General features: G+C 39.3%; 3 protein-coding genes and 1 long non-coding RNA gene across 5 annotated transcripts; 3 read left to right on the top strand and 1 right to left on the bottom strand.

Moving 5' to 3' along the window:
* Positions 1-988: 988 nt before the first annotated feature.
* LOC121900032 (ras-related protein Rab-11B-like) lies at positions 989-6,265 on the top strand. Its single transcript, XM_042415918.1, has 5 exons — positions 989-1,135; positions 2,875-3,070; positions 3,657-3,850; positions 4,031-4,111; positions 4,208-6,265. Exons 1-5 carry the CDS (start codon positions 1,096-1,098, stop codon positions 4,351-4,353), a joined length of 657 nt encoding a protein of 218 aa, XP_042271852.1. The 5' UTR covers positions 989-1,095; the 3' UTR covers positions 4,354-6,265.
* Positions 6,266-7,548: 1,283 nt separating this feature from the next.
* march2 (membrane-associated ring finger (C3HC4) 2) lies at positions 7,549-15,368 on the top strand. 2 transcript variants are annotated; one of them, XM_042417726.1, is made up of 5 exons: positions 7,549-7,956; positions 10,585-10,870; positions 10,972-11,176; positions 11,407-11,616; positions 11,794-15,368. In XM_042417726.1, the coding sequence occupies exons 2-5, from the start codon at positions 10,689-10,691 to the stop codon at positions 11,950-11,952; spliced, it is 756 nt and encodes a 251-aa protein (XP_042273660.1). In that variant the 5' UTR covers positions 7,549-7,956; positions 10,585-10,688; the 3' UTR covers positions 11,953-15,368. The 2 variants fall into 2 exon arrangements, with proteins under 2 accessions (XP_042273660.1, XP_042273661.1); XM_042417727.1 differs by having other exon boundaries at positions 7,556-7,956; positions 10,972-11,167.
* A 1,142-nt stretch (positions 15,369-16,510) lies between these two features.
* On the bottom strand, positions 16,511-20,241 carry LOC121900198 (ras-related protein Rab-11B-like). The gene is made up of 5 exons (XM_042416275.1): positions 20,007-20,241; positions 18,347-18,542; positions 18,062-18,255; positions 17,891-17,971; positions 16,511-17,254 (listed from the first exon to the last, which is right to left on the bottom strand). The coding sequence occupies exons 1-5, from the start codon at positions 20,044-20,046 to the stop codon at positions 17,109-17,111; spliced, it is 657 nt and encodes a 218-aa protein (XP_042272209.1). The 5' UTR covers positions 20,047-20,241; the 3' UTR covers positions 16,511-17,108.
* A 1,023-nt stretch (positions 20,242-21,264) lies between these two features.
* Positions 21,265-22,258, top strand: LOC121900199. Its single transcript, XR_006096923.1, has 3 exons — positions 21,265-21,363; positions 21,537-21,706; positions 21,833-22,258. It is a non-coding gene; the product is annotated as an uncharacterized LOC121900199 (long non-coding RNA).
* The last annotated feature ends 1,174 nt before the right edge of the window (positions 22,259-23,432 follow it).

Below are 23,432 nucleotides of genomic sequence, written 5' to 3'. Positions count from 1 at the left end.
ATTTGATCTATAAAAGGGAAAACTTCAGCTGTCGTTACAGGGCCAAATATTTGCGTCGGAGGCTCTGATTTGGCCCACGAGACACTATTTGCCTACCAAGGTAAAGTTACTTCCATCTAGCACAGCCAGAGAACATCAGAAAATGTCCTTTGTCAGCATCAGAGAGTACACTCTGCAAGAGAGAGAGAGACCACTGAACTAACCCAGCTCTTCCTTTAAATTAAAGTATAATGAATAATAGTTGACTAATCAGCAGCCTAGAAGAGGTTGGAGCACTTCCCCTCATGTAAAAATGACTTAAACCTGTCCATGTGTCATGTCATATATCATGCATGTGGCCTGGTTTGTCAGAGAAGAGGCAACAGCATAATTCAACTGAATATAAATGAAAAATAGGACCTTTCTTAAACAATAACCTATCAGTGGCATTATTAGTTGAAGACAATGAACACACATGGCATAAATTATAGGTTTATTTATATTAACATACAGTAGGTCTTGTTAGTTGTCATAAGTACCAACTTGTTTCTGAGATGGCAGATGCGATGTTGAAATAAATACAGAAGGTGTCAGTAAGCATTGTGAAACAGTCTGCATACAAGAATACAGAAATATTGGTCAATCGACAAGAAGAAACACAGGGCGTCAAAGTTTGGAGAACAAAGGGTTTACAGCATCGCCGTGTTCTTGGCTGTGTACGATGATTGGCTCACACTTAAAAAAAGAATAACTTTATTTATAGGCTATAGCACTTTTTTTAAATATAAATTTCTGTTTGTTGGGGGTTTTGGTACATGTGTAAATATACTTACATATATTATGTAAATGTATGTTGAACATTTACTAATGCACAGGAAAAAAAAAACAACAAAACAAAAAAGGGATGTCAAAGATTTATCGACGTAATATCGGCTAGCACTTTTAAAGTAAGCAGCTGATTCGCCAATCTAGTTGTCAATCAATAGGAAAACGATTCTTATTGGTCGAAGCCGCTGCAAGTTCTCTTCCTTTGAAGGAGGCGTCTAGTTGCCGGTGGAGAGAATCTGTTGTTGTTTGTGGTAAAGTACTTAAAAGTACCAAAACTAGTATCCAAACATGGGAACCCGAGATGATGAATACGACTACTTGTTCAAAGGCAAGTTGTTCTTTAAAAGTGGATGAATGACAGCGTGTTCGTCAGCAGGAGGAACTGAGGAAGTGAACTAAGACAACGTCCATGCTAAAGTTAGCTCTACCGGTAGCAAAGGAGAACATGATTTGACTGTTGAGTTATCTCTGTAATCAGTTTTATAAGATAATCTGGCACCAAGATACAAAAACTCCTCCAGAATAGTGTTAATAGTGTTGACTTTGACCCGGTGATGGCGTTTAACGCGAGTGAATTAGCAGGCTAACGTTAGGTAACGTTAAATAAGCTAACGTTACAGCGTTAAGTAGCTAGCTAACATGGCAGCTACTTGGCCTCGTTAAAAAACGATCACCGAAGACGACCTGACGTTAAACTACAAGCTCATCGAAGTCGTATATTCATAGTGTTTCTCTTTAAAAGTTATGGTTAACAGTTACATACACTGACAACGTCAAACTATCAGCATTACCGATGTTTGACAGTTTCCTTCCTGTTGCTCATGATTACATATATGTTGTAATTAGAGCTGCTACTAACGATTATTTTCATTATCAGTTAATCGATTAGTTGTTCGGTCTATAAAATTTCAGAAAATGGTGAAATATGTCAATCACTGTTTCCCAAAGCCCAGGTTTACTTCAGACAAATGTCTTGTTTTTTCCACAACTCAAAAGATATTCAGTTCACTGTCACAGAGGACTGAAGAAACCAGGAAATATTCACATTTGAGAAGCTGGAATCAGAGAATTTTGACTTTAAAAAATAAGAAAACTCTAAACATTGTAATTTCTGGTGTGACATATTTAACAGAAGGCTGTTTTCAAATTCATCTGCTGAAAATGTGTGTCCAGCAGATGAAATATATTTGCATATTTCTAGAGTGTGGCATTATTATTGAGGGAGAAGGCAGAGATGTCATTTTTTTGTTTTTGAGTATAACAGACATAAATTATTATCCAAAGTAGAGTATTTTAAATACATCTTAAAACATGTCTGGAGTAGATCTTTAACATTATTAAACTGGGAGTCTCCATCAATTCCATGTTTCAGGAGATGGTTCAATGAAATGCTTGCTACTGCATAGATGGAATAAATTCGTTTTAGCAAATGGAATTCATAAAACTATTTTTTGAAGATGTGAAAGCCTTTTTGACATTGCTGGATGAGATCTATCTGTATAACTCATTAGCTCTGCTGCTATGCTGTATCTTTATTCTGTGCAAACTCTGCCTTATCCACATTACTGACTGACAGCCCCCGGTGCTCCCATGTGTGTTTTCTTTTTGCTTGTTTTTCTTGCCCTTGACCTTCCCAGTGGAAGTGTTTTGCAGATATTGCTGTTGACTGGGAGTTCTGGATATGACTCCCCTGTCTGCCTTTCTGTTGTTTAGTGTAATGGTACTGGGTGTTTTATGTGTATTGTGTGTATTTGTATTTATTGTTTAAAAAAAAAATAAAAAAAAATCCAAAATAAAATAATCAAAACAAAGAGAAGACTCAAATGATTAATTGATTATCAAAATTGTTGGCAATTATTTCAATATTTGGCAACTAATCAATTAATAAACTAATAATTGCAGCTGTAGTTGTGAGTTGTGCTCTACATCTGTAGTCTGTAAGTAAGACACGGTTTTGAAGATGTACGATTATGGTAACATACGGCTAAATATATCTTACTTTTCAGTCTGTCAGACTGGGCTGTTGGGCTGCTGTTCATGTTTTTGTGCTGTGTGTTTTGGTTGTAGTTGTACTAATTGGAGACTCTGGAGTGGGGAAGAGTAACCTGCTGTCCCGCTTCACAAGAAATGAGTTCAACCTGGAGAGCAAGAGCACCATCGGGGTGGAGTTCGCCACCCGCAGCATCCAGGTGGACGGCAAGACGATAAAGGCTCAAATCTGGGACACAGCTGGACAAGAACGCTACAGAGCAATCACCTCAGCGTGAGTGTGTGTTATTCACCAAAATTGTGATAGGATTATGTAAAGTGTACATTTGGACCATAATAAGCACCATATTGCCCGTAAGGGTGGCTGAGTAGTTCTCGCGCCTTGGATGTTGAATTCCATGCTGGAGGATCTCAGGCACATAAAGTCAAAAGCCTTTTTTCAATACCACCTTAAATCTCACTTTATAATTCCTTTATGTAATGTCTACATTATCATGTGTATATATAACATAACATGGTTAACTATGTACTATAGAAAACTACAGACAAAGACAAAAAGTTCATGTTTTTTCATTCATAATTTCTGTGCCATCATTTAATGGCACCATGTTGCACCCACACCGGTGCTTTGACTTATTTTGAATGTTCTTCTCTGGAGTGTGCTTGATTTACACCTTCCTCACTTTTGCTGCACCTGTCAGTGTGGGACAAATTACTTGTATTATCATCATTGGTACATGGAGTCGGGTGACCTCACCTAATGTCCAGCATGGCTCTGCTCACCTTCAGCTTCATCAGTTGATAGAGAACATTGCAGTAATTACTGACTCAATTTTTATTCACTGCTCTGTTGCTGTTAGGTATTACCGGGGTGCGGTCGGGGCTCTCCTAGTTTACGACATCGCCAAGCACCTGACGTATGAGAATGTGGAGCGCTGGCTGAAAGAGCTGAGGGACCACGCTGACAACAACATCGTCATCATGCTGGTTGGCAACAAGAGTGACCTCCGCCACCTCAGGGCAGTGCCCACTGATGAGGCCCGAGCCTTTGCAGGTAAATCAAGTGCCACGATTGGGAGAATGCAAGCAGTCATGTTTTCAGTGCAACTGAAGATTTTAATGTATATTTCAGATGTATTTACCCTACAAACCTACAGGTGGCTGACTGATAAAATGTCATAACTGGGGATTTTTCTAACACCTGTCCACTCTGTTGTCTTCTTCTCACACTCAGAAAAGAACACAATCTCATTTATTGAAACCTCAGCCTTGGACTCCACTAATGTAGAAGAATCCTTTAAAAACATTCTCACAGGTAAGACGAATAATCAATGATGAAACACAAAGTGTTCTTACTATGAATCGTGTAAATAATATACCAACATTTTACTGCATCTGTTTTCTCTCACAGAAATCTACCGTATTGTATCTCAGAAGCAAATATCAGACAGATCTGGACATGACGATTCTCCAGGGAACAACGTAGTGGATATAAGCGTCCCCCCAACCATGGACGGGCAGAGGGGCAACAAAGTCCCCTGCTGCCAAAGCCTGTGACGCACATATTTTTCTTGTTGTGTTTTGACTTGCTATCAGTCTTTTCTCTTCACCTCTTCTTTACTGCAAGTGTCATGCTGCTGGCGTCATGGTACCCTTGTGGGTTCAGAAGTCTCTGACACCAAGACTCTTGTAGTAAACATTCCTTTTTGCTGTTTTTCTTTTTTTTTTCTTTGCTCACGCGTCCTCTTCTGTTTTCAGAAGAGCCTGTCTCAATAACTTTATGGCCTCATAATAGCTTGCAGAGGGAGGAAGTGTTTTTGCTATTACGAGGTTGATCTTGAAGTTATAGTAAACTACAGTTTAATTAACTAGCTTTTATGGTCCTATTGACCCACTTCTGTTGAAGGAGTGGCGAGGGATCAGCAGGTCTGTGTATCAGTGCTCCAAGTGATTTCTACTCTCCTTTTCTCAGCACTGCACTGATACAGACTTTTGACATGATCTGCTACAGTGAAATCCCAATTTCATGTCTGTCTGACCTAATTCTGCCTATCATGCAATAGCCGTGTAGAAGAGGAGGAACCTTTAGAGTATTGATGTGTACTCTGTCTGGAGTTTCTGGTTTAATTTTATTTTTTTTTCCTTTTGGAGCCCTCTGTGCCCACTGTGGCATGAAATTGGCATGAGCCAGGAACCAGACTGGCTGTGACTGTCTGACTTAATATGGGCAAGTGTGAAAGAAATGAAGTGCAGGTTTTTATTTGTGTGTGTGTGTGTGTGCGTGTGTGTTAATATGTGTGCACAAAGATACCAAAGGAGACAGACACCATCATTTATCAGTTTTGAGTTTTCTCCTTTTAAGTGTGTTCAAGGCTGCTAAGATTGCAGATCATTGCTGTATTTAGCAAACCAATCCAGGCTTCTTGCAAAAATGCGTAATGTAATAACGCAAAAGTGATGTTATGAATTGTGGTGAGTGATTTTATTATTTGTAAAATGATAGTATCAGCCTCAAACAAGCCTAGTGTGTATTTCCTCTCTTGAGTTGGCTCAGGTCGAACTCTGTTTTAGCAGGTTGTCTCTAAATGAAAACCTTTGTACTTTTGCACTTGTGTCCAAGAATTTCAGTGGAACAAATCAACTTTATATTATTTATCATCATCTTGATCATGAAACATGGATCAGTAAAAGAAACAGTGGCAATTGAAAGGTAAAAACATGCACTATATGTGGTCCTTTTTGTTTTAAACAAGTTTCCTCTCATATACTTGAGCAACCTTTGCTGTCATTTCACTGTGATATCTGTCGGATAAAGATATATGTAATCTGAGAATATTTTCAATGGAAAATGAAGCCACTAAAAATGCTATTCACTCAACACTTTCACTCCAGCAACATAAATGTTTGAAATTGAAAATCAGTTTAATGGCTGATTTAATTCCTTTTTTCACCCTTCTGATTGAAATGCTTTCATGTGTGATTGATTTGATGCATTATGTCTCTTGTGATGTTTCACAGTTCAAATATATGTAAAGCCAGCAAAAATTAAACTTGGTTTGCTACTTGAACATTACACAGTAAATACTGAATTATGAATAAACCTAATCCACATGACCATATAGCAGACATACTTATTTTCAGACACCACATTGCTCACTCAGTGTGTCCATAACCTAATGCTGTGTCCTCCGCTGTTGTTTATAGGTGACTGAGGTGTTAATGGAAACGTTTGTACGTGCATTCAAGCCCATTTCTCAGGCTGCTTCTACAAATCTACACAGATGATAGCTGGGTGCCCTTATATTAGATAAAATTGTGGTTTTACAGGATCTAACACAACATCTTTGGTTTCAGAAGTATTGGATATTTGGTTTCAGAATGTTTTCATTCAAACAAATATTGCCATTGTTACTGCACTGTAGTACTACCTAATGTTAATAAAAAATGGTTTATTGTGTAACACAGAAAAAACGGTACATGATTGTTCAAACTAACATGGTCGCCTTTACTAATTGGGGTTAATTGAGTGGGTCTGGCTATGGCCATTTTCTATAGGAATATAAATGGAAAAGGTCCTACAGGAGTAAACAATTTTGGAATCATAGGTCCTTTTAAGACTTAAAGCACCAGTGTGTAGGATTTACCGACAGTTACTGCAAAATGGTGCGGAAAATGCACAAAGCCCTCTCTAGAGCCTGTGTTTAGTTTGTCCCTTCTGGGCTACTGTAGAACATGGCGGCCTCCGTGCAAGGGGGCCCGTTGAGAAGTGTCTAGCTGCAGTCTTGCCGACTCACAGTAACCCTACATGACAACCCCCCTCCAACCCTAACCCCGAACCCCAGGACAACGAAAAACTCTAACAATAGACTGTAAAAAATGTGGACGTTGTCACCGTGACGTCAACCATTAGTTTGTCAACTGCCGTTTTGAAGCCTCGAGTGTAGCGATTTGACCATCTTCGATTTGGCCGTCGCCATGTCATTTTCTCATAGACTTCTATACAATCAGACTTTCTTTTGCAGCCAGTGGAGTTGCCCCCTGATGGCCATTAGAGAGAATGCAGGTTTTTGGCACTTCCGCATTGGCTTCATTTTTCAGCCCCGGACGTTGCCGCTTGACTCTGACCTTAACCATCCTTCTCCTCATGTCTAAATTTAACCAAGTGGGTGTGTCATGTAGTAAAGTGGGCGTGTCGTGTAGGTGCTGCATGTTCATGCTGGCTGCAGCTGGATTTACTTGGACCAGCTCCCAATGTAGATATAAAGGGCTCATTCCAAGGTAACAATGACACAAGGATTCTTATCTCAGGTGATTATACACTGATTAAAACATACGTATGAATATTATATTCCATTTCTGTCAAGTCATTCCACTAGATGCTACTAAATTCTACACACTGTGCCTTTAATCATATAGGAAGATCTTACAGTATTTTTGTATTGTTAATCATATATCAACTCTTTTGGATTAAGTCCTATTGGACTTTATCCCATAGAACTGGTTCCAAAATTAGGAAGAACTAGGTAGGATTTTATTTGGAAATTCATTTTGGGATCCTATAGAAATTTTTGACTATGGATATAGTCTACACGATAATTATTAATGATGATTTTTTTAAAAAATCCAGTCGTAAAATGTTCTTTTACAGGACTGTAAAATAAAATGTGTGGTGATTTTAGGCGGAAAATGCTCATCTGTGTAACGAAATCTAAAAAAAAGTCAACACCCTTGTAAAATGTGCTGTAACTTGTTTTCTGTTCTAAAACCACGTGATAAATTGTCTGTTCCCGGATCTGTTGTGTAGCTGTGTGCGTGTGAGCTGTTGTTTATCTACAACCACATTGTTAACTCGTCGTGGATCGAGCCGTGTGCTCCCCGCAGAGGCAGACAGCTGATGATGATGATGATGATGATGATGATGATGATGAGCCTGTTTTATTTAAAGCGCTGGGGAAGCGGAAGCCTGGCCTGCTGTGTGTTATCAGCTGAGAGCTAGCACCGAGCTGAGCAGCATATCTTCAGCTTCTGATGCTGGTTATTCACACCTTTAACTATAATGAAACGACAAGGAAATACGAGGCTGTCAGGGCGGTAGTACTCACCACAGGAGGAAGACATCGGTAAGAAGAAAAAGAGGAGGAAAAAGAGGAAGAAGAGAGGGTAAGTAGAGCTTTTTTTGGCTACTAGCAGCTGACTGCAGCTCCTGACAGCTGTGGCGGCACGAACTGACCACGTTTATTTGCTGGACATTGAACATGAACAGTGAATAGCTATCGATAATGAAATGACAGCCAGGAAAAATCTTAGATAGTCGGTTTTCATGTGTTAAATATGTCATTGCAACACAGCCGTACACAGCTAATTCATTGATTCACGCCGCCACGCAGCTGAAGGCGTTGTTTTGACATCTGTGCTCCAGACAATAGTCTGCATCAAAGCTACAACAGCTGGATGCAGCGGCGGTGTTAGCTGCGTCCAAGTGAAAAGGATTGTTTGTTATCTGAGGTGATTTTATTCGTTTCATGAGTTAATGCAGTTGCACACATTGACTGCTCAGTTCCCATCACTTTTTGTTCAAAAAATAACGTAATGTTGCATCAGTTACAGTCACTTTCAATTTCGTTTGGCCTAAAAATTACTGAATTTCTGTCTCAGTTGATCTGAGAATATTACAGCCACTTTTCTTCATGTGTTTTCATACATCACTTGTTTTAAAAGAGGTAGAAAACAATAACTGAAATAACTTAGTTTTGGGGTTACCCTTTTGTTTATCTGGATCAGGGACTTTGTTTCTTAATCCTCATTCTGTATCAGTAGTCATAAATAATAACATGAATTAGTCATACTCATAACAGATTTTTGAACAACCTCTCCTACTCCATGGGTCTGTACTGTCTTTTATCATAATATATCCAGACACAACAGCCTATTTCAACCATAATACACCAAATTAAGGCGGATACTGTCAGAATACTAGTTTTCATTGAGGCCTAAATGAGACCATCACATCCATTTGGTGTTGCTCGGTGAAAAAACAAGTTACCCATTCATCTGACCTGGCGTCTGTGTCATGAAGGTAAAGTTCATGCTCTGATGCTTCATTTGCAACTTATCTCATAAAGCCATTTATCATATTAATCTGTTAAATGCGTGTTTGTAATAAACCAGGTGTGAGCAAACTCATGGAATATATTTGGAGTTTGTCACAAACAGCTTGAATAACATGTGTTGCGTAAGAGCAGATGTTACTTCATACAACAGACAAGATGAAACTGTTTAATGTAGGAATGTTAGATTGATTAGATTGTAGTGACAAAACGTAACATTCAGCAAAGTAAAACTCATAGAAAATAAGCTTACATCTAGATTATAAGTAGAAAAAATTAACAATCAAATTCTAAAAGTCATTATACGTATGTGTGGATATTATTATATACAGTTTAACTTTTTAAACATCCTAAAGTGTCCTGTAGTCAAATATTTCCCTCCTCTTTGATACAATGTAAACAAAGATAGAACATTATTTCCTTCACAGTTATAGTAATCATATTAAATAATAATTGTATAGTCTGTTTTGTTGATTGAATTAGATCATCAGCTGTTATTATTTTGACCAGCAGCTGTAATTTCCACTCCTCTTAATCACAATAACATTTTAAAATTATTGTAAATTCTTGTTGTTCATAAGGCGACAGAGAAAGTACACAAAATCCTGTGTATTAACAGTAGAGTGTCTGCACCATCTGCCCCCTGTTTAAAAACAACACAGCGTCATCACTGTTGAGCACAAAGGATTATACAAGTTCGGGTGTAATGCTATGGTTTAACTGTACAAAGCTACAGTTGCAGAGCGAGGTCTTATGCGACCAACAACGACCCAGTATTTACCCGTGACTAACACCCTGGTCAAAAATAGGTTCAATATGTGTCCGCTGTCTTGTGTCCTATAAACTGTGTCATCGATTCCTTAAAAGTAAAAGAAGCTTCTTCAATACTTTCAAACATATCAGACACGCGTTTTGCTATTTCTTGTGCGTCATGTAATCCCTCTTACTGTATGTATTGTCTCATGAAAAATGAAAACATTTATTCAAGAAATATCCGTTTGTAATTGATCTGTCACTGTACAGAACAACACATATTTCCAGACGGCAAGACGAATGTAATAAAGGGCCGCAGCAAATTCCGCTGCCTGCCTCTTTATCTGTAGTGAAGGGTTATCTGAGGGGAGACAGCTGTTTATCAGTCTGCTGCACTTCACACTCACTGCCACTGACCATCACACTTGCTTTTATAATGGACTAGCAGCTGCTTTGGGCAAATTGGCCCAACAAAACTGACAGCTGTCTTATAAATGACAAAATGTCTTTGTAGATAACCTAAAGTTATTCTCACATGGCCGGAAACTAATGAGACATGAAGCAGGCTCTTCAATAAAGACTGTAATAATGTGAAGCTTATTGTACCGAGAGCCAGATAGTATTGGCAAATACATACTGTATATAACAATACTGTTTTGTTTTTTAAAGATATATCAATATATATATAATATATCTTAGTTTTAAATCTTACTAACCCAAGTTTTTCTAGTTTAATGTCATTGCCTTGATAAATATTTTGATTCTGAGGTAACACCTAAATATCATTTTCCTCAGTGTCTGAATGATTTATACCTACTATACTATTCTATTGTATTATAAAATAATACTTTTTTACTGTAACATTATACTGCCTATTATTGTTTGTTTGAAAAGTCTCGATTTTCCCCCCTTTTTTCTCTGTTTGTAGAAAATAAGGGAGAGCAGAGTTTGTGCTTTCTGCTCCTTGAAGCAACCTTCGCCGCTAACCCTTTACGCCCCCGAATCTACGGCTAGCATCTGGACACTGTAACCATGACGACAGGGGGGTGTTGCCACCTGCCCGGCTCTCTGTGTGACTGTGCCAGCAGTACAGGAGCTGGGAAGAACGTTGAGGAAGCGGGTGGGGACGGGTGCCAGGCGCTCTACGTCACCCAGGTCACAGCCATAGATGGACGGTTGCTGTCGTCTGTGCTCAAACCCGTGGGCACGCAAAGGTAAGGCTCACACAAGTTATCGTGAACAGAAATAACCAGAACAAGCACGGTAAATGATGTTGACGTAACTTTATTTGTCTTTATTTCTTATTTTGTCTCAGCGATGGTCCCATCTGCCGTATTTGCCATGAAGGTGGCAACAGTGAGGGTCTCCTGTCCCCATGCGACTGCACGGGCACCCTGGGCACAGTACACAAGAGCTGCTTAGAGAAGTGGCTGTCGTCTTCCAACACCAGCTACTGTGAGCTCTGCCACACGGAGTTCAGCATCGAGCGCCGACCGAGGCCTCTCACAGAGGTAACAAAGGTCAATGAGCTTTGCCTTGTCTGCATCAATCTCTCTGCTCGTCTTGGTTGTGCTGCTGTTTGTGAATAATTGTGTGAAATAGCTTTTTTTCCATCTCATCTTTCTGCTTGCTTGCCTTTAATCATGATGTAATTCTTTTCTGTTCTTGATTAACTGAAGATCTGTCTTTCTACCTCTCCCTTGTCTCTCTCACACTTCTCTTCATCGGTCTCCTACTTCTTATTCCACAGTGGCTGCGGGACCCCGGCCCTCGTAATGAGAAGAGGACACTGTTCTGTGACATGGTGTGCTTCCTGTTTATCACGCCCCTAGCAGCCATTTCGGGCTGGCTGTGCCTGAGCGGCGCTCAAGACCATCTTCAGCTGGGGAGCTGGCTGCAGGCTGTGGGTCTCATAGCCCTCACCATCGCCCTCTTCACCATCTACGTCCTCTGGACCCTGGTAAAAATCAATTCACGTACAGATCAGACTACAGCATTGGTTTTAAGTGGAACTGCTTAAATTGAGCAGTTGTGATGCAGTGTATTAAGTATAAAATTGCTAATTAGCCTTAAACATGACATTAAGTGAGTAATTGATGTTCTACTTCTGTCTTCTCCTACCTGGTTGTCTGTGCAGGTATCTTTCCGCTACCACTGTCAGCTGTACTCTGAGTGGAGAAGAACAAATCAGAAAGTACGTCTGCTCATTCCTGAAGCCAAGGATTCTAACTCTTCCCAGCATTCCTTGCTCTCTACCAAACTGATGAAGAAGTCCGCCAATGAGAGTATAGTATGAGATCAAATGAAGATGACCACAATAATGGTGCCATTTACTTATGGGGGATGATACTCGGTGCATCATGACTTTCAACAAGCACTTGTGGGTGTTTTTTGTTGCGTTTTTTCCCCCCTTTTTTTTCTTCGACCTATCAATACTTAAATCTTCACTTGACATTTTTAAGAAGCGCTCCTCCTGTGAGTGCAGAAATGAGCACATTTAAATGGAGTCCGTCAGTCCTCATGCTGGGTTTTCACTAAGCTTATGCAAAGGCACTAAAGAATGGAAGAGCATATGAAGATGTGCAGAGGAAACATGGGAACAGTCTGATCATGTTGGATGTGATGTAAACATTAGCTAGCAGTGATACAAGAATAAGGAATGACCAAAACTAACTTGTTTAGTGGACTTGAAATGTAATGATTGTTCTGTTGCGGTTCAATCGGTGGTCCACAGACTGCAGAGTCAGCTGCAGTGATGAATGAATGATGATGATGATAAACTGCTAGATACATGTCATATCAGGGCACGCACAACACCTACTTAGGCCTTGCATTCTCTGCACAACATTACCCATCGAGGAGCTGATTCCATATTAATCTGTGAAGGAAAAACGAGAAGCTCAGAGCTTCCATTTATTTACATTTCACAATCCAGATGGCAGTTCGCTGTCTGAGATGAAACTAAAGGACCATGAAACTATTATCTTGTTGGACCTCTTTCAAGGTTTTTTTTTTTTCTGCACCTATTGTCACATCTCATCCGAGAGCGGATGGCAGCATAACGTTAGAGATTGTGCAATAAAACACTGTGGACATTGAGGTCTTCACCTCTACCGACATGCACAGTTTTGCATGCAAGCACTGTTAATATTTCTTTGGGAAAACTTTTTTTTTTGTTGTTTTGTTTTTTGTAGAATCATTTTTTAAACCACTAATGAATGAACAGATTTACTATTCCTACTGAAGTAGGGTTTAACAGTGTCCTCATGGAGGTTCTTGTATTATCAGCACTTAACAAGTGGGTCTTTATATTTATATCAATTGATAGAAAACTCCATCAAAACGGCTTTTAGAGGAACAGTTCCACGAACATTGTTTGGTGGCTGATGCAGTGTACTAAAGCATCCTTCTACTGGCCCATTGAAGTACTTACTTTAAGAATACACATCGTTGTATGTGTGTCTGTGTAGTTTCATGATCACATCAAGAATCAGGGATTCAGAAACTTAGTAGTCAAGCATAGTTTCTCTGATCTGATGAAGAAGAAAATCTCAGAGGTGATTTTCAGTGCTGGTGTTTCTGCCAGACATGAACTACCCACCAACAATGACTTTAATGGTGGATTCATTATGCAAAGGTGAAAGATCCACTAAGGCCAAATCTGACTAAAGTGTTGTTTAGTCTTTTCTTTCATGGAAGCTGCAAGAAGCTCACATGCTTTTCTGAATCCATTTGATGGATGTTGTCTTTTTTGAGCAGTCTGGCCCAATTTGGACGGGCTGTGTTACTTGTTTTGGGGGAGAAGAGAAAATTCACTTGTACATACACTAGGTTGGTGCAGTTTATAATCAGCTCACTTATGGACTTATGTAACTATGAATCAATCAGAGCAAACCACACACAGTCTGCCTGGTTTCTAGATTTCCGGGTCACAACATGGTCCAATTTTTATTCTTTTTTTGAAATTTCTTCATTCCACCTAATTTGGGTTATAGGGAGACGGTTAATTGCCACTTTCACACGCTGAAGCCTGAAGATGAAAACTTGCAGTATTAAGAAGAATTTAATCGTTAAAACTAACATAATCCAGTCTGATGACAGCCTTAAACACAGCGGTGTCACAATATGACATCACTGCCCTGTTTGGGGTCATGCACACGTTAACCCTACAGCTCAGTATTGTTTATGAAAAAATTAGTTTAATTTATAGTTGTGAAATTAAAAATAACTTGGCTATACTGTTATACAGGTGGCATTGAAAGCAGTCAGGCAAGTTTAAAACTTGCTTGAATCTTTATTATTAATTTTATTATTACGAACTAAACTTTAATTCCAAGATGACAATAGTTTTATGTCTTCAGTGGAGTGACTCTTTGTCTCATTCTTATTAATAGATGATCATATTTTGATCATGACCCATGATGTACAGAGGACAAAATGTATTATTAATGCCTTTTTATTTAAAATACACCTATTTACTTTATAACAATCAGGCTTGAACAATATTATTATTTAATCATTAACTTAAACTAATGTGTGGTGTTATATGAAGGGATTCAGTTATTAGTGGACAAACCACGATTTCAGTCACTTTTTCAGAGCAGATGCTGATTATTCGCAGTCAGTAAGCATCTATATGGATGATTTTTCCCTCCTACACAGTGTTGATTGTTATGCTACTGAAACTTTAGTCTAGAAAGATTCTGTATTGGTATTAATACGCAAACTGTCACAATATTGTTCATCTATTATGACATGTGGCTACCTGGGGCTGTTGTGAAACTTTCAGTCATAGGAATAGTCTGACAGTGAGAAACTGATACTAGTCATATGGTTGTAAGTGTTGAGCAACCTTTCTTTTCCAGTTAGACGGCTGACACTGTGGTATTAACAGTGACCAGCAGCTGGGAAAGTTGTTTTCTTTCTGTCTTCTTGTCTACACTGACACTTTTTAGCCCCCAGTGTCCCACATACTGCCTCAGATAAGCATTTGTTTGTTTTGAACTGATCTCCGAACAAAAGATTACAGTATATCCTGCAATACTGTGATGCAGGATATACTGGGGGGGGGGGGGGCTCGTCTGCCTTATAAGCTTATGAGTCATTTGATCATCCATGTGTTTACTGTTTGTTATGAACGAGGCTTTAACCCCAGAAGTATTGGGATCTGTTGGAGCACTGATTTGAAGTAATGTCAAATGTAAAGCTTTGTCCAGCCATGAGCAGTATGATAGTATGTACAAAGTATGCAACACTGCTCCGTCTCTGGCTACCTGCCTTTTCATGTCAGTGTTATCAAAGCTATTTGAAACTGATCTCCAAAGAGTTTTTAAGTGTCATTACACATAATGTAAAAGTAACTTAAATAGCTCCCAAAATTCAAGTCTAGAAAGGGATTTTAAAATCGTTTTATTTGTTTATTACGCAAAGGAAGATAACATGTAGCTGTTAATGTGCTTCTGTTGTGTTATGTTAAATAACATCTTTGTAATCTTTGAACTTTACATGTCTTTTTTTTTTTGGGTTGGTATGTTAATGTGTATCATTTGTGATTTATGTTGCAATTCTTCAGTATTCACATTTTTAAATACTACAGTGTTTATGGTGTGCTGTGGAGAAAAAAAAAGAAAGACTTCTTCACCAAAATACTGGTACCTGCAATCAGCCAAGAATAGTTTGCAAAGCAAATAAAACATGAGGATAAACTAAGAATGAACGTTAATTCGGGTCACTTTTTGCTTTGTTTACGTATCTGTGTTAATCATCGTCTGTTGTTTGCTCTGTGTTTGATTTATTTTCATGGGAAGGCATGTCGTTGTGTTCCACATGACTTGTATGATATGGCTGTTTACAGATCATCCTCTTAGTCCAGCGAGGATGAGATGTTATTACTGTAAGTCTGTTTTTGACGACAGCTATATATGTATCCATTAATCCTGATGAAAAACAACTGCTGATGCAGCGCAGACAAGGAGAAACACATCTGGAATCAAACTTGTCGAGTTTTGCTTCCGGATGGCTCTGAGGAGTCGAAGAATCTCCACATTTCATTCAAATATAAAATACTAGCAGCTTAGTTAGTTCAAAATATTCTGCTTCAGCATGTCTGTAACAACGCTGGTTTTGATTAGTGATAGAAAAATATTGTTAAAAAGCTATTTTATCTGTTTACCTGCTCACATATTTTACCCTCAGCTACAAAAGATGTACCCACCAAAAGGATTACCAGCAGGGCAAACAGGCAATTGCACTGGGACCCCAGACCCACAGGGGGTCCAGGCTCTCTTTGTGGCTTAACTGCAAATCTGTGACTGTGCATCACTGAAGCACAATATGTACCGAAATGGATGGTTGCATATTTTATTTTTGCCTTTATTTTAATTCATATTCCTAAATAGAGCACAAATCTATCAATTTACCACTAACTTGGTTCTAATTATGAATTATCACATTCACAATGCACAGAGTGGGAGAATTGGGGGCAGTCAATAGGGACATCTCATCTTTTTTGTGCCCCAGGGCCCCCCAAGAGGGTTAATCCGACCCTGACACGTCCTCATTAAGTGCTACCACAAAGACAGATGTAAATCCTTTGTTTTGTACCACAGCCCAGATGTTGGTATGCTGTTCTTGCTTCATTGTGGAAATTCTGAAAGACATTTTTAGCTCAACCACAGCCTCTCAAGCAGGATTTCTACATTAGCTTGACAACTGCACTCAGTAAAACTAGGAGACTTTTTTTTCAATCTTGTTCTGCAGTTATCCAGAAAACTAGTCCCAGCTTGATGAGACTCAAGTCTTAAAAACCTTACCAGAGAAAACTAATTTTCAGAAGGAAAACATAAGTTCAACACTAGTTTTGTCAAGAGTTTTATTGTAAATTTATACAGTCCTTCAATTGAAAGTAAAACAATGACAACTTAAGCCAAGTCTTCTTCAATAAATACATCATGAGGATATTTTTGGCATGATAACTTAACTGATGTAAGAAGAAAACAAGAACCACACTGTCAAACGCATAATACTGCTTCACCAGGTTGGAGCAACTGCCTCTAGTTTATTTACACAGCACCATCTAGTGGTAACCATTGAAATGTTCCACAGCCTCCCATGTACATGACAGCGTTTCAGTAGAGTTCAAACAACTTCACAGGCTTCATTAAGACAGCGGCAACTGCCTCGTTCCTGCATTGCAGGAACCTTCACATTGACTCCGTGAATAACTCGACTGACCGAGTGACATAAAGGCTTCTTAAAGTTTTCTTTCATGGCAGAAGAGAAGAGCACAAGTGGGTTCAAAGTACTAGTATATAAAACAATGAGAGAAAGAAAAATAAAAAGGGTAGAGTGAGAAGGGCTTTGGCTGTGAGCAGAGATACGGGAACAAAAAAGTGCACAGGTGATGTGATGTCAAGATGGTTTTGGAGGAAGAGTGTTTCATGGGATTGAGTGTCACAGGCTCTGGCAGCACTGGAGTTTGTTGCCCTTCTGCCCATCAGTGGTTGGTGGGACACTAATGTCCACTACGTTGTTGCCAGGAGATTCGTCGTGCGCAGATCTGTCCGCTATCTGCTTCTGAGACACGATACGGTAGATTTCTGCAGAGAGAAATCCAACAAAAACACTGTAATGCTCTTCTCATTTCACTGTATATGTAGTTGTGCTGTACATTCCCATTTGTAGAGAAATAAAATTGCGTAACTCCATGTCAAAATGGTAAAAAATTAAGTGAACTGTACAGCTTGAATGTTTCATATAATTTTTCAGATAGATGCAAATGTTTTCACCATCTCATTCCATCTTAAATGAACCCTTGTAGTGACAGTTGTCGCTATATATAAGAATAAGGAAAAACTTATGTGATCCTTACATAAATACAGTGCATTTACATGTCAGCATGAACTGTACCATGTAAGTTAGCATAAATGCTGGCTGGAAAATTAAGGTTGCAAATTGTATCAAAGTATAACAAACATATTTTCTTAAATACTCGAAAAAAACCCCACCTTAGTTACAGTAATCAGAGTAAATGTAATTTGTTACTTCCACTACCATATATTTCTTTAAAAAATGACCAACAATTAAACAGAAAACTGGCTTCAGATGCCCTGATATTTTTTATCTCATATCATCTAATGATATTATGTTCTAAATAATAGACATGAAATATTGAGATAATCAGAGGGCTCAGAGTACATTAGGTGATGTACTCTACTGTGTCTTGCTTTTCCTACCTGTTAAAATATTCTTGAAGGCTTCTTCTACATTTGTGGAGTCCAGCGCTGAGGTCTCAATGAATGACAGAGTGTTCTTTTCTGATGTGGGAGAGAAGCAAGATACATTTTGAAAATGCACACAGTTGACATATTTTACAGATTGTTAGGTGTCAGTGTTTAGTGATTTACCTGCAAAGGCTCGGGCCTCATCAGTGGGCACTGCCCTGAGGTGGCGGAGGTCACTCTTGTTTCCAACCAGCATGATGACGATGTTGTTGTCAGCGTGGTCCCTCAGCTCCTTCAGCCAGCGCTCCACGTTCTCATACGTCAGGTGCTTGGCGATGTCATAAACTAGGAGAGCTCCAACTGCACCCCGGTAATACCTGGTGACAATATAAACCAGGTTATTGCTTTTTTTTCCAGCACGATATTTGCATCAATGTTAACTAGTTTAAACCCAAAGAAAATACTCACGCTGAGGTGATTGCTCTGTAGCGTTCTTGTCCAGCTGTGTCCCAGATTTGAGCCTTTATCGTCTTGCCGTCCACCTGGATGCTACGGGTGGCGAACTCCACCCCGATGGTGCTCTTGCTCTCCAGGTTGAACTCATTTCTTGTGAAACGGGACAGCAGGTTACTCTTCCCCACTCCAGAGTCTCCGATTAGTACGACTACAGCCAAGACAAAAAGTGAAATATGAGCATGTGTCAGGGCAACGGCTCTCAAGAAAATGTGACTCTCAGATTTCAAAGAATTCCTGCAGTTATTCTGTAATCAGGCATAGCTCATTTTTTTCATATTACCCAGCTTCACCTCAAACGGCCTCATCCATTTCTACTGCAGCTACTGAATTGTTGTGACTTGAAAAAGAAAAGGCCGATTTGAAACAACAGAAATGGTGCTGACAGTTACACAAAATGTATCAAACAACTATAATCATATGACACACTGTAGTCACCTTATATAATTCAGTCATTGCCAATCTCATTGCTGCTTTCTGCCTGTACAGAGAAAACCTTATCAGACTTTGCCCTGCTGGGAGTGATGCAGGAAGAAGCGAGAAAAAACCAGCTCACTGGGAAATCTGACTCAACAGTTTCTCGGGGCCTCTGTTCCTGCGTTGTTGTTGTTACGAGTCATCAGTATCTCCAATCCATTTCTGACACTCCCAGCAGCAAATCTGGCCCTGGCCTATACTCTAATGCTTTTTTTTTATTGGATAGGAGTGATAAAAGCTGGTGTGTTTCTGCTGCGTCTCCAGTATTAGTATAAAACTCACTGCACTGACAGTTGAGGGGTGACGTACATCAGTGTCTCTCTCTCTCCCCTATAATCTAATGATTTAAGTGCATTAAAGATTGCGTGTGAATAGATATGACACATGACAATAAAAATCAGGTTTCTTGGCTCTTCATGCTGATTATTTTATCTGATCATTAGTTAGCTCTACAGGCTGAAAGGAACAGTTAGGTTTACAGGGGGGGGGAAGAGATCACTGCATGGAAATCTGCCATTGGCCATCATAAACAAACTGGTGGTGGTGAATACTGACTGTGGTCAGCTGAAGCAGATATCTGACAAGAAAACCAAAGCCAAACCAGAGTTTTTCTCCCTCAGGCTACAGGTTTGTAGTCCGCCACAAAGGAAGTCTTGTTTCCCTCTCTGTTGAATGATCTGATATCATTTAACATCAGAAAGTATAGGCCATTGTTGGTGCTGCTGTTTAGATAACTGAGTTTTATACAGCTGGAGGATAATGTCTCTTAGATGACAATAAGGTTTGCTAAACAAACTGTTAACAGCTAGTCGCTCCGTCAGTTTGACTAAGCTAGCTCCTAGCATGCAGGGCTAACTCACCACACGCCCTTTACTTTCTGTCAATTTCATGTCCGCTAAGCAAAACTGGTGGTTACCCGCAAACCTTGACAGAAATAAAAGCACTGGAAGGTCGTAGGTAATAGTGAGTGTGTGAGGTTAATATGAAACGACAAGTCTGAAAAGTCACGACCAAAGCGCCGTAGCTAAGAAGAGTCCGGCTAGCTCCAGTTAGCTGGCATTAAACCGCAGCACTGACGGTAAACACGGCTAAATAACATCAAACACGGTTACCTACAAGTGTGTTCTGTCCCGCTCACCTTTGAACAAGAAGTCGTATTCATCGTCTCTGTTCCCCATTGTCTGATATGATCACCTCTCTTGAGACTGCGGGGATGACAGAAAATATCCACCCCGCCTGAACCAGGGTGCTGTTGTTCCAAGATGACAGAAGACTGTCCGCTGAGAGAGAAGGCTGCGTTAACGCTACGCGGTCACGTGACGTACCGGTGTTGCGGATCCACTGGTGACCGTGTTAACCGGCGACTTTCTGCCGAGTGCGTCGTGGTTGTTCGTAGTACCGGCAGCTGTTGAAAATACTAAGAAAACACGTAGGTGTCCTCGTGAATACCTTTACTTTAATGAGATTTAAATACTCACTAATCTGTGTTTTTCTCAGTTAAAGATTTATTTAACTGAAATTGTGTGCTGAGTAAGAAATTCACCTCTTCTTATTTTTAATGTGGGAAACAAAACGTATAGATTAGCAGTGCAGCAAATTTTATAACATTATTTTCGGTTGTAAAAGACCCATATTCACATTAAAGTGAACCTGCTCTGTCACTGTGGACCCACACCGTTCAGGAACGTATATTGTGTGCAAACTGTGTGGTGGTTGAACTTCCAGTAGCCACCAGATTTGACCAGTCTCATCTGTAATTATCCTCTGTATGTCTGCAACATATAAAAGTCGTAAAAATACGTTGACAAATTGTGTATTAAATATATCTGATTGACCGAGGTGAATGCTTCTTGCTGGCGACACAGTTTCATTTACAAAGTAAGACAAATATAATCTCATGAATATAAACTTGTAATTAAAATACTATTAATTAGGAATTCGCGAGGACACCTGTGTGTTCTCCAGGTGTTTTCAACGGCTGGCGTCACTACGAGCAAACACGTCTCAAAGTCACCAGTTAACACGGTCACTAGTGGATCTGTAACACTGGTATGTAGTTTCAGGTACAGTAGGGTCGACAATAAAAAATATAACTGAGCACAAAGGTCCTTGTTGGAGCCATTCTTGTACTGTTTTTACTTTACTTTATTAATATGTGTTTATATGCAGTAGTATGTGTCCACCTGTGGTAATTCACTTTTTTTACACAGTATGTGGAGTACGGGGAAGGTGCACACAGGTGAGGCAGTAATCACAGAGCAGGTGTGTTGTTTGAATTATTTAACCCACATGCTGCACAAAGGTGACGTGTCAATAGCAGCCCCTCAGTGGCTTGTAGGTTTTTCTTGTTTATGTCACTATTGTCCCAAAATTGTCACATGTATTATGATGACTTCTAATGATGATGATTTGCTGAGGATTTGGCTATTAGAACTGAAACTAAAAATGTTTTCAGTTGCTTTAAATGATCAGACATCAAAAGCCTGCCTAAAAATGTAAGGAAACATTCTCATCTAAAGGTTGTCAGGTTCAATTGTTCTTCATGTCTGACACAAAAAATGATCAAGTGGGCTATAAGAGTTCATTCCTGACCTTGGTAAAATTAGTAACTTGACAAAACAATCTGAACTCAAGTTTTTTTTTTGAACTTTCACACAACCTTTATCAGTGGTGTCAAAAGTCCCCACCTAAGAGTCACCTGACCACTTCCCAGGCAGAGGAGGACAAATCAAATCTGGAAGGAACACGCCACTGCAATCAATTTACCCAGAAGGCTTTATGCTGCCTTCCTCCCTTTGTTCTTACTTCTTGACTCCAGCCATATGTTGCATGAATCATGTAAGTGAGATTTTTTAATTATTTGACTTAATTCAATTCTCACAGAACTTTTATTCAAATTTTTGGTTCTGTTATCAATGCTTACCTTTTTTGTTTATGTCATAATACTTTTTGTTCTCTCTGCAGAGCTTAAACTACACAAACCAAGAACTGTAAAGTGCACTGCATCCCTGGAGTCTGCCTCATCTATCTTCTATGGGTCTCTCACAGTCACTTCAGCCTACCAAAAAGCTTTAGAACTTAACCAGTGGTATAAATTAACAGTAATAGCGGTGACTCATAACAAACTACTATTTCCAAGCTCAAGAATGAAACGTATACTTCTATCTTTCAAGCAAACATGGATGAGAAGTCCTAAAATACCTCTGATGAAATCAGAAGATGTCAACAGATCCACCTCCATGACAACTGTCTCGATCCGATAATGAAGACAGTGTGATAGGTTAAAAGCTCCAGAAAGAGCTAGTAAGTGGACCTTGAGTTGGGGTTGTTTTGTAAAACTATATTTCTATTGTTTTAGGGTTTGTTTGCCATAAAAACAAACATCTCATGGCTCAGAGTTGTATAATTTGTTTACATTCATAAGGTAAGTATTATCAAGCTCACTACATGGTCCACACTCACATTCCTCCGTCCTGTTTTTTACCCCTCTGGTTGGGTTGTTTGGTGTTGTAAGTTTGTAATGTCTTTGTTAAACTGTGGAAAATGACAACAGAAGTACCAAATTCTCAATACCAAAAAACAAAACAAAAAAACTTTCTGTCTCACCTGTAACTGGAATCAAGGCACTGCCAGTGATGCTGACCTTTTCTACATGACTTTGTCTAAAATGTTTACTTGGCTCTGTCAGAGCCTGAAGAGCTGTATTTGGACTAATATCTGCTTTTTCAGCAGAATTGGCAGTAAACTGACAGAAGAGTATATCCATGAATATTGATGGAATCACATCAACCAAAAAACAAAACAGAATAACCAAATACTTCTGATGAAAGATCTGAGAAGCTTTCTGTCAGTTCTGGCTAAGGCTATGGCTCTGTGCCAATCTTTAAAATGCCATTTGATCCACAAACAAACCCTGGGCCAGACTAGATCTCCTGTTGTCTAGACTGATTAGCAAAGATTTAGGCAGCAAAAGAAATGCAGTTCTGGATTAATTAGAAGAGCGGATTGTCCTCTCTCTCAATGTGCTATAAAATGTAGCTTCCATTTGGAAAACTAAATACAATAAAAATGTCTCAACTTCACTAGTCTCCATTTAATTAGAATAAATGGGCTGACAAAATAATCAAAAGACATCTCAGTACTACAGCCACTTCTCTAAAACAGTTACAACAAAAACTGAACATTACAACCTTTCATGAGGGTAGGATTTATAGCAGGACTGATCCATTAAACTGCATTAGTTGTAATTAATTGGCAACTGAGTGTGTTTGATAGGTTCAAAGTTGATAAAACCCAACAAATTCCTCCGCTGAGCCAGCAGATGGCGCTACCACCTTTGCCTTTTGCCACAAGCAGGTTATCAATGTTATGTTTGGACTCTTCAGAAGTGCAATACTGTACACTTCCAAATGCATTATAAGAAAATGAGCTGGAGTAGACGATCTGTATGGAAAGCAGCTGCTCTTCACACTGCATACAAGAGGTGACACACTGCAGGTCTATCACTACGAGGGCTGCAACTAGCTATTAGTTTGATTTTGAATTATAAAGTGTTTTAAAAATT

The sequence above is a fragment of the Thunnus maccoyii genome, chromosome 7, assembly GCF_910596095.1.
Source record: "Thunnus maccoyii chromosome 7, fThuMac1.1, whole genome shotgun sequence".
NCBI classification, from domain to species: Eukaryota; Metazoa; Chordata; class Actinopteri; order Scombriformes; family Scombridae; genus Thunnus; species Thunnus maccoyii.
Note: the sequence above shows the minus strand (reverse complement) of the source record. Positions and strands in the feature narration are given on the sequence as shown.

Bases quoted from the DNA above. Each gene is read 5' to 3' on its own strand.
- LOC121900032 (XM_042415918.1), top strand. From the start codon at position 1,096: ATGGGAACCCGAGATGATGAATACGACTACTTGTTCAAAG. The intron at 3,071-3,656 runs GTGAGTGTGTGT...TGTTGCTGTTAG, and splicing joins TACAGAGCAATCACCTCAGC to GTATTACCGGGGTGCGGTCG. The intron at 4,112-4,207 runs GTAAGACGAATA...TTTCTCTCACAG, and splicing joins CTTTAAAAACATTCTCACAG to AAATCTACCGTATTGTATCT.
- march2 (XM_042417726.1), top strand. From the start codon at position 10,689: ATGACGACAGGGGGGTGTTGCCACCTGCCCGGCTCTCTGTGTGACTGT. The intron at 10,871-10,971 runs GTAAGGCTCACA...ATTTTGTCTCAG, and splicing joins AAACCCGTGGGCACGCAAAG to CGATGGTCCCATCTGCCGTA. The intron at 11,617-11,793 runs GTAAAAATCAAT...TTGTCTGTGCAG, and splicing joins TCTACGTCCTCTGGACCCTG to GTATCTTTCCGCTACCACTG.
- LOC121900198 (XM_042416275.1), bottom strand. From the start codon at position 20,046: ATGGGGAACAGAGACGATGAATACGACTTCTTGTTCAAAG. The intron at 18,543-20,006 runs GTGAGCGGGACA...TCTTGGCTGTAG, and splicing joins ATACGACTTCTTGTTCAAAG to TCGTACTAATCGGAGACTCT. The intron at 18,256-18,346 runs GTGAGTATTTTC...TATTGTCACCAG, and splicing joins TACAGAGCAATCACCTCAGC to GTATTACCGGGGTGCAGTTG.